At 35.2% G+C, this 18495-nt stretch overlaps 1 protein-coding gene across 2 annotated transcripts in view; it reads left to right on the forward strand.

Moving 5' to 3' along the window:
* LOC111510325 (E3 ubiquitin-protein ligase MIB1) overlaps positions 1-17776 on the forward strand; it is a 262969-nt gene extending 245193 nt beyond the window's left edge. For both annotated transcript variants that reach the window (XM_074171102.1, XM_074171101.1), the window contains exons 2-5: positions 8967-9186; positions 11124-11633; positions 13288-13620; positions 14699-17776. In XM_074171102.1, coding sequence (XP_074027203.1) covers positions 8967-9186; positions 11124-11633; positions 13288-13620; positions 14699-14839 — 1204 coding nt within the window. In that variant the 3' untranslated portion in view covers positions 14840-17776. The remainder of the gene's footprint in view (positions 1-8966; positions 9187-11123; positions 11634-13287; positions 13621-14698) is intronic.
* The last annotated feature ends 719 nt before the right edge of the window (positions 17777-18495 follow it).

Consider the following 18495-nt stretch of genomic DNA (forward strand, 5'->3'; position numbering starts at 1 on the left):
TTTAAACGGCAATGTTCACAGACCAAATTGTCGTTAGTGGAGTGACACCAACCTTCACGTTTTCCGGAAAACACATACCCAATATTCAGCAAAAATTAGCGTTTGGGCAGGAATATTGGGAAACCATATTGTAGGGCCCCTATTTATTGATCAAAGTTTAACAGGGGAACTGTATTTGAATATTGTGGAAACTACTATTGATCCTCTCACCACTGAAATCGTCGAAGGGAATCCTAATGAATTCTCAACGGGCTCTGATTTACTAATGAGAAATTCAACGATGACACAAAGTACCAGTAAAGAAAGATATTAAAAAATCAACAGTGCGTCTCTATTGAAACTAAATTCGACTTTTATGTCGTGTTTTTGATGTTATTCTATATTCAAAACTAATTGCTAAATTGCAACTCTTCAAATAGTCACACGGTATATGATACATGTGTTCTGACATATGCCTTGTGGTATATTTTTCATTTTTCAACAAGACAAATAAATGAATTATTGTTATTATAGTTTGAGTAGATACCTGAATACTTCACTTTCCAGTAGAAAATAAATTAGTATCTATTGTTATTATTAGAAAGGAGTTAATTGTACTCTTGATTGGTGTTAATGTCATAATTGTTACAGGCATTCTTTTATATGTATCAAGAGTGTTCGAATCTTTCGAATGGAAATAGAAAGTATCTACTTACAATACAAAAGAATATCGCAGAAATGTATTTGACCAAACACCTTCGAGCAAAAATCCTCTCTTCAGAGCACGTCATCCAAACAGACACAAATGACTTCACCAATTATGTAAATGACATTCATTAAAAACAAATGCTTAACGATTTCGTTCTGACAATCTGTAATTGCGAGCTGTAGTATACTCGAATCCCGCGACAAAACACTAGTGAAGATTCCCGTCTGAAAAACGAATTATTATTTTAGCTTTAGAATAATTAGTAGTACATACTGTGTACTGTGACTGCCAAATAAGCGAATGGTATTTGGAAACGCCATACAGTTTCAATTAAAATCGTTTCGCCGTGAGACATATCCGTCCCGGATTGTTTGTGCTTTGCGGGTACTAAAAGTTTTAATAAGTATCCTGTTTTCCTGTTTCAAAATAACGTCCAATGATTTCATGAATTATTCAATGTTTCTTTCTATATTTTTCAAACATAGATATGGTAAAAAACATAGAAAGTTTAATTTCTCTTTTCTTCATTATGATTTCCTACCACGTAGTGACGGCTACCCTACATCCATCAATTTATTCAATGTTTACTATTATTATAACATTTTTAGACTGGATAGCAGAACATATGATGAATTTTTTTATGTCACTTGATAAAAGTCACTCAAATAAAAGTATATTACCAACAACCGATTGCAATTTCGAAATGGGAAAGTACCTATCTAACTAAAGATAACAAAAAACAAAATTTTGATCTTGTTCTTCGAAATTATTCACTACCTATAAACGCAAATGCAGTCTTTTTTCATCACGATTGTCGCAGCGCTCCAAAGATAACTCTCTACCAGAATATGACATCAAAATCTCCAATACAGAAATCATCAAACCCACAAAGAAAAGAAAATATCTTGGAATAATTTTAGACAGCAATCTCAGATGGAATCAGCACATAGACCGCATAGTTAAAAAATTACGTTGCATACTTTACAAATTCAAACGGATAGTAGACATACTCAATCAAATCCTGAAAAAAATATTTTATAAGAGTTTAGTAGAGCCCCATCTGAGATATGGTATAATTGGTTGGGGTGGAGTGTCGAAAACTCATCTACATTCCCTTGAGGTTATGCAGAAGAGATTTATCCTACGGAAAGGTTACGACTACCCTAGCGATCTACTTTATTCTGGAATATTTGGTCCCAGAAAACTGTTTTTTATAAATATTACTGTTGTACAGCATAAAAACAAAAAAGAATTAACTACTTATCACCATAAATATGCTACACGTCGGAATCATAGTATCGTCATACCATTAATGCTCAGTTGGGCAGAAATCCTATCGGTATTTAGGACCAAAACTCTACAGTTTTCTTCCTGAAAATTTAAGATGCGAATCAAGTCTCAAAAAATTTATGACAAAGATTAAATTATTTGTCAATAATAAACCACGAGCAGAGATACATAGACAAATATAAATTTAAATACTTACTTCCACGATTGTGGATATATATTGTGTATTAATTTGTTTGTAGTCTGGAACCCTTATGATTAAAATCTTTGTATCCATTGATTGTTTGATTGTTTTTATTCTGTTCAAATATGTCCAGTTTAAACTTATATTGTTATCTATATCTAGTACTTATTCCAATAGATTGATTGGTTTCATTTATTTATATTCTGTTGAAATGTTGCTATTTTAAATTTATATCTTAGTACTTAATTCAATGCATGAATCTCATTCAATGTCACATTCGGTATTCTCATTCCTTACACACAAGCAGATCATTTTGTCTCGTAAGATGTATTTTATTTGTTCACTATTCAGTTCTATATGTACATGTATATTTACTGTAAACAAATTTACGAAAGCGAATAAATACATATTATTATTATAATTCAAATTGTGTGGTGTGGAAATTATCGCCTCCCAAATTTGCAAATATCATGACATGCCAAGATACACCATTTCCGATTTTTTTTTCATCAACATAGAAATATTCTGTTTCCTTCTGCAAACCTCTTAGGACGTCTCTGATGGGGCTCTCCCACTTGAGTAACGCATATGTTGATGACTTGGCCTGTCTAGCCTTTGCCTACCGAATAATCAGTAGCAATCTGTATCGGAAAGCAGATCCGTATTTGCCCTCTTTTAGGTATCGATTTATTACTCTGGCGCATAGATCAGGCTGAATTTGACCGGTGGCATGGGTTATGTTGGCTTGGAGGACCGCTGTGGCTTATTCCCATACACCTGCGACTTGAGAAAACCCCACAAGAAAAAGTCTAACGGGGTCGAAAATTACGGGGACAAAAATGCTGTTTTTCGTTTTCTTCTAATGGAATTGTTTTTTCTGAGAATATAAAAAAATGGAAACTGAAAATGTTATTACATATATTCGAAGTGTACTATCACGATGTAATAATAAATATTCGATAAAACGTTTCGTGTCAACATGGCCACCATCAACTTTTTTTTTAATCTGTATGTTTTATCACAGATATTGATAAAGTAATAAATTCACAATCCAATGGTTTATCACATTTGATATTTTTAATCGTTTCTTTTGAAATAACTATCATCATCAATGACAACAATTTTAAATTACGGTCCTATCGTTACTTCTTTTGTGAATTGTTTTGATTTCTTCGAAATATAATTCAGACAAAACCTAATAAATTCGATAGGTAGGTACAACACAATGAAAATTCGTACTTTTTTGTTTTGGAAATTTTTGTATGGCCGTAATCCTTCTTTCAAGACCTATTTTTCCTAATCAGTTATAATTCGTAATATTTTTATAATTCTCAATCCTGAAAGTATCGAAAATATCAGTTTTTAGTCAAAATTCGATTGTTGTATAATTTAGTATGATAAAATAGAATCTCAATTCATTTATAGTATATCCATTCCCAATTGGAACTGGCAATAAAAAGATGAGTACAGTCATAAACATTTCTTGCCTGTGGCCCCTAGTCGCCCAGATAATTAGTAAACGTGCTATCAAATGTAGTTGAGGAGTAAAGGCTCGGTTAGCTGGACTGGCTGAATACTAATTTTTTGTCGTTTCACAATATTTCTTTATCAGTGCCGTGTGTTCGTGGGGTTAGGTGAGGTAGTGAGTGGTTTTGCAAACCGATTTTTGAATACTATTTCTAGAGATCAATTACCCTAACACCAAATTGATATTTTTGCACCCGACGCGCGTTTCGCTAACAAGGTTAGCATCTTCAGGAGAAGCAAATTGATACTGAATCTAAAGACAAGGGCTAGCTGTTTATATACCTAAATATACAAATTAATTTGTCAACAATAGATATGGCTTTCTGGAGACCTTTTGAAATAAATTATAACATTACGTGTGAGGAATCTGTGTCAATCGACAGGGATCGGGAATTTGAAAATAAGGACTTAGATGTTCGAGTTCAGCAAGTAATTTTAAATATTCATGAATGCTTGAAGAAGAAAAACTGTCACACTTCACAAAATGCTATTGTGAATAGAATATGCGAGTTAATGAAACTATCTCGTTTGACAGTTCTTTGAGTCATTAAAATAGGGGATGTCATTGAACATGCAATGAAACGAAAACAAAGGAATAAAAAATTCGCAAACGTTGATGGTGCTACAAAAGATGTGATTCGGCGAACAATTTATGGTATATACCAAAAAATTAAGTACCAACCTTGGAAATGATTTGTTATAAATTACTCGACTATCCCGTTTACAATTACAAATCTTTAGAAACTCTACGAGGTATCTTATTGTCTTGTGGTTTCAAATATAAAAAATTGAACAAACGGATGGTCATAATGGAATCGACACGCATTGTTCAACTCCGACAAGAATATTTGAGGCGAATGAAAAGCTACCGAGAGTCCAGCAGACATATAATCTACCTCGACGAAACTTGGTTTGACACCCATGATGTTTACAAATATGGCTGGGTAGATGAAACCAAGTATTGTGCTTTGAACACACCTTCTTCAAGGGGGAAACGTGTTATAATTTTGCATGCCGGGAATGAAAGTGGTTTCATATCTAACGCTTTGCTTCTGTCGGCCAAAAATATAAAAGATTCGTCTGCTGATTACCACGAAGATATGACTGCGGCTTTATTCGAAACCTGGTTCAGTGAGCAGCTTCTCCCAAATATTCCTCTAAACTCGGTTATTGTTATGGATAACGCTTCGTATCATTCTCGGTTATTGGTTACCAAACAATAACACAAAAAAGCAGATATTGTTGATTTCATGCGAAATCATGACATGGAAATACCCGAAAAGATTCCAATGAAAAAGGTATTACTGGCGACCATAAAACAACGTAATTTCAAAAAAGAGTATATTATTGATTCGATGTGTGAAAGACGTGGTCATATTCTCCATACTATTGTGTGTGCAATCCAATTGAAATGGTTTGGGCCACAATTAAAGAAAGTTTGGATCGATGATGCATCCAGCCCAAAATTTACACCAAACAGTGACTTTTTCGGGATGCATCGGTAGCTCTTGCAATGCTTGTGGCTGGTCTTCACTCCTGATGCAGCAATTTTGCTTGTTAACGTATCCATTCAACCAGAAATGAGCTTCGTCGCTGAACACAATTTTTCGATAAAAATTTGGATCTTCCTCCAACTTTCCCAGCGTCCATTCACCAAATGTTAGACGTTGTAGGAGGTCATGTGGCTTCAATTCTTGCACCAGCTGTATCTTATAAGGTTTAACACCCAAATTCTTTCGCAAAATTTTCCACATAGTGGAGTAACAGAGGCCCAATTGCTGCAAATGTCGGCGGATACAGCCGCAATATTTTCTTCGGTTCTCACTCTATATATGCGTGTTGGTGGTTTAATGTCCAATAATGTAAACTGGGTTCGAAATTTAGTCACAAGCTTCTGAATAGCTCCCCCAATAGGCCGATGAAACTGCCCATAAATTGGAAGAAGTGCACGATGCACTTTCTTCACCGAGCATGAATTTTGATAATGAAATTCAATAATTAGCAAGCGTTGTTCATTCGTAAGTCGATTCATGGTTAAATTATAGACCAAACTGAACAAGGTTGACAATGACACAAGACACGCGTGATCTGTCAAAAACAGTGTTGCCAAAAAGATATCAGCAAAAAATTCACTCACTCACTCAAAAATTCACAAAACGTTCTACAGAAATACCTAACCAAAATTAAAAAATCAAAACTACCCTGTAGATTTAAAGTTGTAACAGTTTTTAAATAAGAAGAAAGTAATACAAATCATGGAATTATGAAACAACAAAAATTAATTGGCGCTCCGGGGCAACTTCATTGATTCCAGTGGCGCATTTGCTTTTTCAGCTGCAGGAAAACCCGGAAAAACCTGCAGTACCACATCATCTGAAGATCTTGATTTGCCAATGTCCTCTCTGTCATAAAACAAAATGTAGGGTGTCTCTAGAGGCTCCAATAAATTCAAGACATCGACAGAACACAGTTGTAACTTTCACGACATCTTTTCTTCTGATATTTTTTTCAAAATGAATCCAAAAATAATCTTCATATTAAATATCAGCATATTACGAGAAAACTCCCGGTATAAGGAAAAAATATTAAAACCATTTCGTTGAAAACTATTCGTTTAAATGATATCCATATATTTTTCATTCGTATTCAAAGAAGAATGTCTATTTAAAATAACTACTTTCCCCTAGAAAAGTTTTGGAGGCAATCCCATTCATATTTATTTCATTGCAAACGTAATGTTCGTGTTCATATATTGGAAGATTGTGTTACAATATATGTAATCTTATCCTCGAACAGTCAAAACAGGACAGTTCCCTGGACAATAAAACTCGAACTCCTCAAACAGGAGGCAAGGATGCCTCTTCTTTTTGAACGTATCATATCAATAAAAATACAGAAACGAACCGTTTTATATGTATTGACTGGAGATTTTTCTCGGGTTCACTTTTACGATCCGGCCAAAGTTATTAAATTAAGGTACAGAATAGACTAAATAAAAGTCTCTTCTCCCTCTTGAGCTGATTCTGCAAACATTCATTCGGTCGTTTTAAAAATAATAAAAGTGCGGCTTTTTCGGTATGAGTGCGTGCTGGATGTGGATTTATGAGATGGGCAAATGTCAGCGATAAAGTCGACGAAAATAGCAGTTTATAACGTTCGAAGATATTGCAGGGCGAGTCTGTGCCAAAAGATCGACGAACTAAGGACTCCCAGCATTGCCAACAAGACCCAAAATACGCAACAACTCTGTATTTTCAGTACATTTGACCATTTGTTGCGCTTTTTGTGCGCATTTTGCGACGCAGAATGAAATTTCTAGCCTTTAACTAGAGTGGAGGCTGGTATGGGTAATCTTAGGTCATTAGCTTGACGAAGGGCATAATTATTGGAGTAGGCACTTATTATTAATTTGTTAATCAAACAGACTATTTCTAAAATAAAAATTCAAAAGGCTGTCAAAATTTTATGTAGTTCAAACAAGGGTTTGCAATCTCGACGTTTGAAGTTGCATATGAATCTCATAGCTCTTTTCTGTATGATAAAAACAGTCTACAATTGAGTTTTGCATCATACTCCCCAGAAAAGAATTTCATACCTTGAATGAAAATCAATAAGTGAGAAATGAGCCGATTCAGCGACAGACAAACCAAGTTTCTTATAAGTTATTATCACGGCAAAACACCCTGAACCTAGCTTTTTATTGAGGGTTAGAATGTGATCGGCGAATTCAAGTTTATTGTCAATTATTACCCAAAAAATGTAGAACTAGGTATGTTTTCAATCATCCTGTCTGCGTCTTTTGTTGTTAATGGTATGCTGCCAATAAAACAGCGGAAACACTAACAGACAGCAGATTGGAGTCGTACCAGTTTTTTTATGTCTGAGCTTATAATCTCGTGGAGATCACAAAAAGTTTGATTACGCCATAATATAGTGGTATCATCGGGGTACAGGGTAAATTTTCTTTCTATATCAATAGATAACAAATTGTTTATGTATATCAAGAAAAGTATCGGTCCCAGTATTGAACCTTGTGTTACGCTATTTTTTAAATCGCCTCTTGATGTAGATGATGAGGCTTTAACAATGTCTCTCTATGAGATAATTCTAGAACCATTAATGAGTAATTCCTCGGATGCCATAGTGATAGTTTTTCCAGCAGTATTCCGTAATCTACACAGCCAAGGGCTTTACCAAAGTCACAGAACACTGCTGCTGATGAATCTTTATTATTAATGTCTCCATAATTGTCGAGTGTTCCATATATCTGTTACGCATATGCATGCTGTTACTCTCTTAAAATTTTGTAACTTTTGGGACGTACTACACCAAGAAATTTCATCGAGAATAAATTTCTGCATACTTTTTTCTTTGTATTTTTTTGCGGGGCCCTTTTTGGTGAAACTATCGGTCCAAACAGGTTGACCACAACACCTCTTCAGTTCTTTTATAATCCGTGTACCAACTAGTGATCGATATATGCTGAATATTTTCCTCGAAAAAGTGGCCTTCGTAGAAAAGTGACAAAGACATAAGATGGAACTGAAAGTAAAACAAATACAGATCATTTGCTGTTTTTATTAGCCATGCTCTGCCGATTTTTGGGCCTGGGGTTTCGGCAGATATTATTCCAGGTGATACGGCAATGCCCAAACTTCTGCAGACCATTGTTAATGAACCCGTCAACAGCAAATAAACTGCTTGTCTTTTTCAAGGTTATGTTCAAGTATGTGTCCATTTTTCCACAGTGTTTCGCGGAAAACAACTTTACTGAATCGGCAACACTGGGACTCGTTCCTTTCATACAATATACTGATGTAGTGGATAATATGAAAAATTTGGTAATAAAAACGTTTTTTCCGCCGGGACGAAGACATAAATCTAGGGTGAGGCACTTTTTGAATTGCTGAAATATGATAATGAAATTTCTTATTTCTGGTACGAACATTTCACGTAACCGAATTTTTCAACGGGTTATGAATTCATGTATTCTTCCTTATTGCTGCCGTGCTGCTTATCAAAATAATGAAAACAAACTGGAGTGGAAAGAAACTCTGTTTTCGCTTGGGAAAGCTATTGTATAGCGAAATACGTGTCGCGGTTTTTGTAAAACCCTTTATAGTGAAAATCATACAATAAACTGTATTAATTAGTGTTAATAAGGATTTTCATCAAGTATCGGCCAGTTCTATTCATTCAAAAAATGTGATTTGTGGACAATACAGTAAATGCTTTCTAGGAATCGATGAAATGATAAATTAACACTATTCTAATTTTCAGTGCTATGAAGATTTTGCTGGCAAAACTGCCAAGGCCATGGATCGTGGACGAGAAGAAAGACGACGGATATACAGCTCTTCATTTAGCAGCCCTAAACAACCACGTGGAGGTGGCAGAACAACTCGTTTTGAACGGAAAGGCGAACATGGACCTCCAAAACGTTAACCTACAGACTGCCCTTCATCTTGCTGTTGAACGCCAGCATACTCAGATAGTCAGGGTAAGAATTTTTTCAACTCTTATACGAATTCAATAATTTTTCACTAATCGTCAAACTCGCCAATTAATTTAAATTAATTCTTCATTATTTTACACGTAGTTTACACCTAAGAAATATATTTAGGATGTATTTTACGAAATTCAGATAATTCATGTGTAGTACCTATACATACAAAGTCAATTCGAATGGCACAAAAACTAAATAGTTATCGAACTGCAATACTCTGAGTGATTGGTAAGAAATTCATACGAGATGTAATCATTATTTTTATGTGGGAAGTTTTATATGGTATTGTTGTAAATCATACCCTGAAGAAAATAATACCGGCCGCCACTGGTAGCCGTAACCAATCGTGATGTAGCTAAGAGCACGCGAATGTAAGATATTCGCTACCGATTTCGACGGAATTTCAGCGAAATTTTCTAGCGCATTCCATTACGATATATAAACGCTAGCTATGTGCATATCGATACAGTCAAGTGGAAGTTACAGTGTGGTAAGCGAAGCGATTTAGTACGGCGATAGGCATTCGAATAAAAGTGTTTATTGTATTTAAAGTGAAATAAAGTTAAGTTTGATTATTCAGTGTAGTGAATTATTGGTCAACCCAATGGGAAGAAATGGATAATGGGAAATTGGGTTTTCTCATGAAAAGTACCAAAAGTCTACTGTCAAAAAAGTTGGGGCAATTTGAAATAAATTATCACAGCGTACGCAGGCCCTCTAGATGTTACATGAAAATCAATACGAAATTATGATATACAGGTCAAAAAAAACTCGGGTACCAAATTTCGTGCAAATAACTCATTTTTTGAAAAAGTAATTTTTAAAAAACGAGCAAGAAAATTTAATTTCAACACCCTGTATCTCCGAAACGAAGCATTTCCGGGCACAAGTTTATAAAGACTTCTTTCTTACAATTGTCTCAGTAATGTATCTCTTGAATATTTTAAGGTACTTATGTTACACCCTGTATATTAAAAAATATGTGCAAGTTCACATTATCTGTAGAGAGTTGCACTATAAACTGACACCATTTGAGTCGACAATTCAATGAATTTTATCATCAACACAATCATATAGAATTTGGCATTAATTTTTACGTCAATTAGATCAAGAATAATATGAAAAATCAGCATGACTAAAATTGATATTTTTTGTTAAACAAATCAGAATTGACACTTCTGCCCGAATTTGAAAGAGTTGTCAACTTTTGCAATTTTATTATCATATACCAAATTTCATTAAGATAGCACTTAATTGAATTTTTGCTATTTTCAACAAAAATGATCACATTCAGTTTTTTGTTGATGCCTTGTCATACTGTTTAGTTTTTATACTATAATTTGTTATTTGAAATGCAATTTAGATACAAATTATATAAACAATCCTAAAATTTGAGCAGAGTTCAAACAGTTTTACGGTTTTCTAAAAAATTACGAAAATTTACTTTTTCATTAATTGAATACAACTGAAAAATTCATAACGCTTCGAAATACTCGTATATCGTTGAGTTTTATGTATTTCAAGTTACAATAAGGCTGAAAATGTGAAAGTTACCCAATTAAATATGACTGACTTCGTAGTTTTGAACAATTCATCAGACTTAATGTCAGGGTTCGTCCACCAACAAATGACAGTTTTGCTAAAGTATTAACGGAGTTTCTCATAATTTGTGCTCTCATATTTGAACAGCACTCCGTAACTGCATTCTCCACATTCTGTATGGGCATTAAACAACCAAATGTTCCAAACCAAATAAGACGAGACTGGCAGTATCATTGGCCACAACGATTTCCATATTTGAGTCCTCCAGACTTTATCTCAAGGTGTTATTTAAAGCAAAACATTAATGGCCGCAAGTCATCAATGCCAAAGTCCAATATCCAATGTGAGACTGTCAGTTGAATTCGAATGAGCCGAATATTTTATTTCAGCTTCTAGTGAGGGAAGGGGCCAATTTGAACATAGCCGATAAGGACGGAGATACTCCTTTGCATGAGGCGCTTCGCCATCACACTCTTTCCCAACTACGTCAGCTTCAGGACGTCCAAGACGTAGGAAAACTACTGATGGGACTTGGCACCCAAGGTTCCGACAAAAAATCTTCAGCTAGCATTGCCTGTTTCCTTGCTGGCAACGGCGCCGATCTCACCATCAAGAACAAGAAAGGGCAGACGCCTCTGGACCTCTGTCCAGATCCGAACCTTTGCAAAACGCTCACCAAGTGCCACAAGGATAAGCAGAGCGGCGAGATGGAAATGGGGCCCAACCAGAATACTCAAAACTCCAACACCAATTCTACTCTGGAGGAGTGCTTGGTCTGCTCTGATGCCAAGAGAGATATGATCTTTCAACCGTGTGGGCACGTTATGTGCTGTTCGGCCTGCGCACCCAGGGTTAAGAAGTGCCTGATTTGTAGAGAATCGGTGATTACCAGAGTTAAGGTGAGATTTTTAGATCGATATTTATTTAATACATGAATAGCTACTTGAAAAAGTTGAATTTATTATTTAATGGTTATTCTGTTGTAAATTTATGTCTAGCACGAATGATTTACTGTTGATTCAGAAATAGTGAAGTTCAATCAAGATTCTGCTGCATGAAATAATCCAACATTTGGTAATATAGAACCATCAGGTTGAATTGATGTAATGGTTGAACCAAATCTCTTTTTTTCTGCTTGGAAATTATTTGATCTGTCCATTACTACCAATTTCACGAAAAACTCGCCAGCTTGATGGGCTTAGTGTGTTTTTACTGCCATTTTTTCATAATAACCTTTCTGACAAGCTTGTTTCTTTTTCTACTTTGTACAGGTCCTAAATATTCGTCATATTGCATTGTAACACATGCCTATAAAATATACTAGTACATAAGCATTGTTACATTCCATACGGCTAAGTTCTCCCTTCACTTTATACAGCCTTATTTTGTTAATAAATCAATCACGGACAGTGACCACTGAAAATCCTTGTAACTATTTTGATCCGGTCCCTTTTCTGGTGACACAGTTATTCAGTTTTTGTGGTCTCACTGTCCTGGCCAGCATCACGACTACCTCAGCCTTTAACTATTTTCAGATGTTGATTCAACTCGACCTGTGATCAAATCTTGTCCAAAATGAATTTCTTCATCTGAAAGTTTCAGAGGTCCTAGTCCGTTTATGTTCTGGGTGAAATCAATCGATTTAGTTGTGCTTATTTTAAGCTCTTCTTCCTCGATCCTTATTGAAAGCAATGTTCAGAGCCAGTTGCATGCTTCCCCTCACTATATTATTGGTATATTTGGTCTGGATGACCAATTGTCTGTAAAGCCAGAGCTCATGGTCCGGAAGAGCTAGCATATACATCCCTGATAGCCTTGTCAAGAGATAAGTCTTATATTGTCAATGCCACAATTGGTGAAGCACTTCCATAGAATCTCCTTGTATGTTTCAATATACCGCCTGAATTTTCAACAAACACCTTTCCACACACACCATTTCGTTTCTATCACACACTGGTATCTGTACTAGATTCATTCGATGCGAGAGGCTTTAGTTCTTCCGTTCATTTTCTATGGTAATTGTTTTAGGTTATTTGAGACCTGAGGTTCCTTCTAGTAGAGAACTCGTATCTATTAGAGTCTAACCCATACTTGGAGCTATTCCACCTCCTCGTATTTTCTCCATGAGTCACTCTCTTTTTATCTTCGGAGCTATGTTGAATTCAAAAGACCTTTTGTATTGGTCTCATCTACTTTTTGAGTTTATCCTAGATCTCAATTCCACCAGAGATTATTTCCGTTTGATCTTCAGCTGACTATGGGACAATAATCATTGTAAAAGAAGTATAAGTTTATAGAATTTCTTATTTTAAAACCAACCAGTCTGAGGAAGTATCCACATCTGCCTCAAAGGCTACCTAGTGATTATTAAAGTAGTTTTGATAAGATATGATCGAGGTATGAGAACCTCCACATTACATTCACCAACATAATAACTTTGTGATTTAATGTCTGTTACTTCTCTACGGTTCATGTTCACTTTTGCTTAATCCCTTACTCTCTCAGCCACATCTATGACAGCTATTGAAACCAAATCATATTTCACAATTTTAGATCGAAGAATGCCTCGTTTGCTCCGACAAGAAGGCATCCGTCCTCTTCAAGCCCTGCGGTCACATGTGCGCATGCGAATTCTGCGCGCAGATAATGAAGAAATGCGTAATGTGTCGAGCTCAGATCGAACGCTTGGTTCCTCTAACGGTCTGCGCAGGCGGTTTGGGTACTATATCGGAGGTGGAGGCCGACATCGAAGAAGAGATCAAGCCGTCGACCAGCGAAATCCCGACGATTATTCAAGGACCGATCATGAACAACGGAGGAAGGGATACTACTAATTCCAACGACATTCAGAAGCTGCAGCAACAGCTGCAAGACATCAAGGAGCAGGTAAGTTGAAGGATTTTTGAGAATTTTGCATATGGTGATTCAAATGACAGTGACCTGTAAGAAGGCCTGTAAGATATCGTAGTTCATCCCTACTGTAGTCCAACAACTGTTTGGTATCAAGCTTCGAAGGGTGAATAAACGCCTTGAAGTAAGCCAATCCTGAAAGATTCTGCCAGAAGTCCATAACTCTTCTTGCCATCCAGATATTCAGTGTTTGTTTGGCAAAGCCCAAAGCGATGCCAATGACAGGTTCTGGTCCAATGGAGCTGCTTGCAGCTCCCTCCTTTGCAAGAGAGTCTGCAGCGTCATTGCCTTTCAGGCCAGTATGGCCAGGAATCCAGACCAGAGACAATCTGTTGAGTATTCCTATCGAGTAGAGTCGTTTTTGGCAATTTGCTACCAATTTAGACGTTGCTTTGTAGGGTCTCAAATCTGAAACCATGCCTTCATTAAGACCAGGTTGGCAAATAAATTGCTCTAGCAAACTTCCTAAAACTATTCAAAATATAAATTTCGTAACCTGTAGTTTCATGTTGGACATTTATCTTGATAATTTTTCTAAAACTCAAATAACTTGCCAACGATTGATTTTTGATATTGGGAAATTACATGAAAGTATTAATTTCGAAAAACCAAGACTTTTCTAGAATATAGGGTGTTCCATTGGTCACAATTCCGAACACTTTGTATAACATTTTGGAAATTTTGGATCTACAGGACGATGGGGTTAAACATCATTACTCATTTATGTTATAACCGGAAGTGATGCGATGACTGTATCATTTGCATTCAATAGAGCATACCAAAAAACCTGCTCTTGCCAATTTTCAGAATATGACCCCAATTATTACCCAAAATACGGCTAGCTGGTCATTTCATTCTACTCTGTATATTAATGTAATTATTGTCTCCCAAAATACGGATAACTTGTCATTGCGCTCTACTCTGTATATTGATGTAATTCTTGTCGCTGATTTAGGAACTGTTGCCAAACGTAACAGAGGTCTCAAAATTGACCCTCGAGGCACCTCTTTCATAATTTTGCTTTCGATAATATCCGATTGTGTTTTTTTTTCAGACCATGTGTCCAGTCTGTCTGGATAGACTGAAGAACATGATCTTTCTCTGTGGACACGGCCTGTGTCAAATGTGCGGTGACCAGATGACGGAATGTCCGATCTGCAGAAAAGCCGTTGAGAAGAGAATTCTTTTATACTAGAATTAAATTTAGCGAATTCTCCGATGTGGATTTTTTGTAAGAGGTGTAAAACTACTTCACTTCAGTTGTGAGTAGTGGCATATGAAGAAATCCATCATCGGGGGTCTTAATTGAAAAAGTAATAATGTAATGTTAAGAGGTCGTCATTCTACAGTTTTGTATCAATTTCGAATAGTTTTTTTTTGTCTTTTATTTTCTGTCAGAACTGAAATTGTAACAAAGACTGAGAATTAGCATCTGCTCGGAAAAACATCAAATCAAAAGGTAATTTACAATAGAAAATCGCAGATTCAACCTGCCATTCTCTTCAAGGTTTTCTAGATTCCAAATCATCTGATTCGGAAATGTAAACCAACCACTAGAAATGGTGAAAATGCCTTCTTTGATTTTTTCATGGTATTATTTCGAATAATCCCCCAATATTTCCCACATTTCTATCATTGAAACTCTGTTACTAGTTAATTCAGAAGAATGGTGTGATACATATTCAAAAATTCGATTTAGGGTTGCATGGAGTAAATGATTGAAAGATTTTTTGTTGTTATTATACTCAATATCTATCTTATTTTTCATTGAGAGTTTACCTTCTTGTTTCTATTCGTTGTTGTACATCTTTATTGGGGTACATCCTCTTGTTCAGGGATATTCAAGGAAACCTTTTGATTGTGGATATTTGGAAGTTCCAATTTTTTCAAGATTACCTATGGATTCAATATCTTCTTTTTGTTTTTATATATTTCTGGTGCAGCAAATTCGAATGTTATTTAAATATAATTCATCCATGACAATTTTAATTTTTTTTTTATCTAGACACGTTTTTCTAACACTGTAGTTTCATTGGTAGCTTCATTCAAAATTTATATACAATTTTTATTGTCGGAGCTTGCACAAAAGATTTTGTATGATTATTTTGTTTTTGTAGCTCTAAAGTCATTTTTTATTCAGAATTACTGCATATTTTGATATGTACGATCGTAATATTTACAATATTCTCTTTCCTTCATTATCCCAGTGGAAAAAACTTGCTTGGAGAAAGTTATTTTTCAACATGGTCGTAGAAATTTCCAATTGTCATGTCTGAAAATATCTTTAGGTATTTGTTTCTTCAAGTACAAGTTGAATGAAGAAAGGAACTTTCTCTTTAGTGAATTTAGATGGTATCCACCAATTGACATAAAACAATCATAATATTCAATTCCTCGAAAAGCGATTACCTTGGATTTCTTTCCTTTTCTTTAAATATCCCTATATTTATCATATGTGGATGTTGATACAATAATTAAGGGTATGTTTATATCTGTAAGAAATAGCTTTTTTAATTTTGAACTGTTATATTTCAAATATCTTGAATTCAAATAGTATCCTTCCAAAATCATATGTGCAGATGTCAGTGGACCTTCTTACTGATTTTGGGATAACGGCATAGATGAAAACTACATGCATGATAGTACCTTGTTGTTTATTTTTCACAATTTTTTTCAGTACAGTACTATTTTCAAACTTGAGCAAACACAATGGTCGTGACGTCACCAATATCTGATATGAACTTGGCAACACCGTTAAACTTATTCATATTTAATTTTTTTCTTCCAGTATCCTGTTGTTCTGACTATGAGTATAACATTGCCAACTTGATTATAAGATTAATATAAAGGTTAGTTCTGAATTTTTCCTTATTTTTGAAAGAGTTACCTCCAATTATTCAGAATGTATTTCTCATGAATGTCGTTTTATAAGCTATTTTCAATTGTTAAAATATATATTTCAATATGTAACTAGCGCTATTAGAATTGATAATATAAACATAGTATAATTTTCTGAACAGATCTTGTATTGTTATGTTAATTATATGATGTAAGTTAAGTTAATTAGTAAGTTAGTTAAGTAGTATTCAATAAACTACTCAATGGGGCAAAGAAATGAGGGACTGTGGAAAAAACAGTTATATTTGAAATTCAATTCAAAGAAATGTAATTTAAAGAATTACATAAAATATTTAACGAAATACAAAAAAAATCACTTCTGAGGGTTCAAATGGAAAAAAAGGTAATAAACAAGAAAAAAAAGACTTTGGCCTGATTCCACACTTTTGCTTGAGATCATTTTCATTAACAGTTTTCAATACAGGAGCCTTGGTTCGATAAAATCTGTCCAGCCCAACATAACCTCAATTTCACTCTATTCCTCAAACTTCAAGGAAAACTTATCCTTGGCTATAGGGTAAGTAAAACCAGCCGCAAGAGACAGAGGAATTCTGACGATCACGTGAATCGCGTCACTTCATCGAAGGCAGGACCCTATCAGCCCCGTTCGATAACGTCAAAGAATCTCCTCGGCTACTAGTTCGGCGCGAATGGTAGAGCGAACGTTGAAGGTAAGTTATCTTTGAATTCTGAGGAGCAAAGTAAAACTGAAGTTGTGTTGGGCAGGATAGATTTTATCGAACCAAGTCTCCTGTATTCCCAACTGTGAATGAAAATGATTTCAACACGTTCGCCGGAAAATGATTTCGCTGAATTATTTTTTGGCGGAGGCTGCGTGTGGGAGCTCATCTAGTAACGTATCTACGCCACTGATTTGCTACCTAGATAGCAGTCTATTTCCTCTTCCATGGATCCTTTGCACACCAGACATCCCTAGCAAATAATTTATATCACTGGTTTCAGAATACACCTTCGAACGAAATCATTTCATTGAAAATTCCACTTTCAATAATATAATTAAATTTTTTTCTCGGTCACTAATTTCTTTTCGCCTTCCACATTACATATTTTCTGATTTATACTTTGCAAGATACTGCTGAATGGTGAAGTCAAGACCAGTGTATCTTATCTCACTAGGGCTATTAGGCTGAACTTTTCAAGACATATTTGATTATTCATTCATTTCTGTATTGTGTATTTTGTTTATTTACATTGAATAAAGGATTGCTTATTATAGTTGGTTTTACCTGAGGCTTCCTCGTAGATTTGAACTTTTTAACTGTATTCAAGGCAAAAAATCAAGACTAATCTGTAAACTAAGAAGGGAACTTATGAATTTGGTGTCAGAAGTGTCCTGATTCAAGATGGATTCAGACATCAAAAAACCACGAGAATGAAAAATGTATTTTTTCAAACATAAACATTACTTTGAGAAGCTGAATATTCAAAATAACCCAAAACAAGCACTTTTCTCAATAACCAGAAATGCAATAGTATTCTCATCAAGAGTGCCGTAGGTCAACAGTTCAACAATATATTTCACATAAGGAAAGGGTTCAAGTGATCACACCAGGGATGTTTTATGTATCTTGAAAATGTCTTATTCCCATAAAAGTGCCCAGAATTGTAAAATATCAAAATTGTAACCTAAAAATGCGGGAAAACTAGAAGGACTTTTTCACGTAGACAGGTTATCATCTTCTCACAACGAGTTTCTTTTTGGTTGAAGCTCACTTCAGAGAACGAACAATCCGTTTCAGACATTCTAACCAAGAAAAAGGATAATTTACTATATGTGAGGGAACTGGTCGATATTTGATAAATATCCATTTTGAGAAGTGTTCACTCAGAGGCGTGTTCAATATTGAAGAATCCATTGTGAAATGAAACACGAGTCCAGTTTTGTAAACTGTTGAGTCGACACAAAAAGTTTGAGGTCACCGAAATTGTGTA

This window comes from Leptinotarsa decemlineata, unplaced genomic scaffold, assembly GCF_025532065.1.
Source record: "Leptinotarsa decemlineata unplaced genomic scaffold, Ldec_3_MD MMD2_tig00000008_RagTag_RagTag, whole genome shotgun sequence".
Classification (NCBI taxonomy): domain Eukaryota; kingdom Metazoa; phylum Arthropoda; class Insecta; order Coleoptera; family Chrysomelidae; genus Leptinotarsa; species Leptinotarsa decemlineata.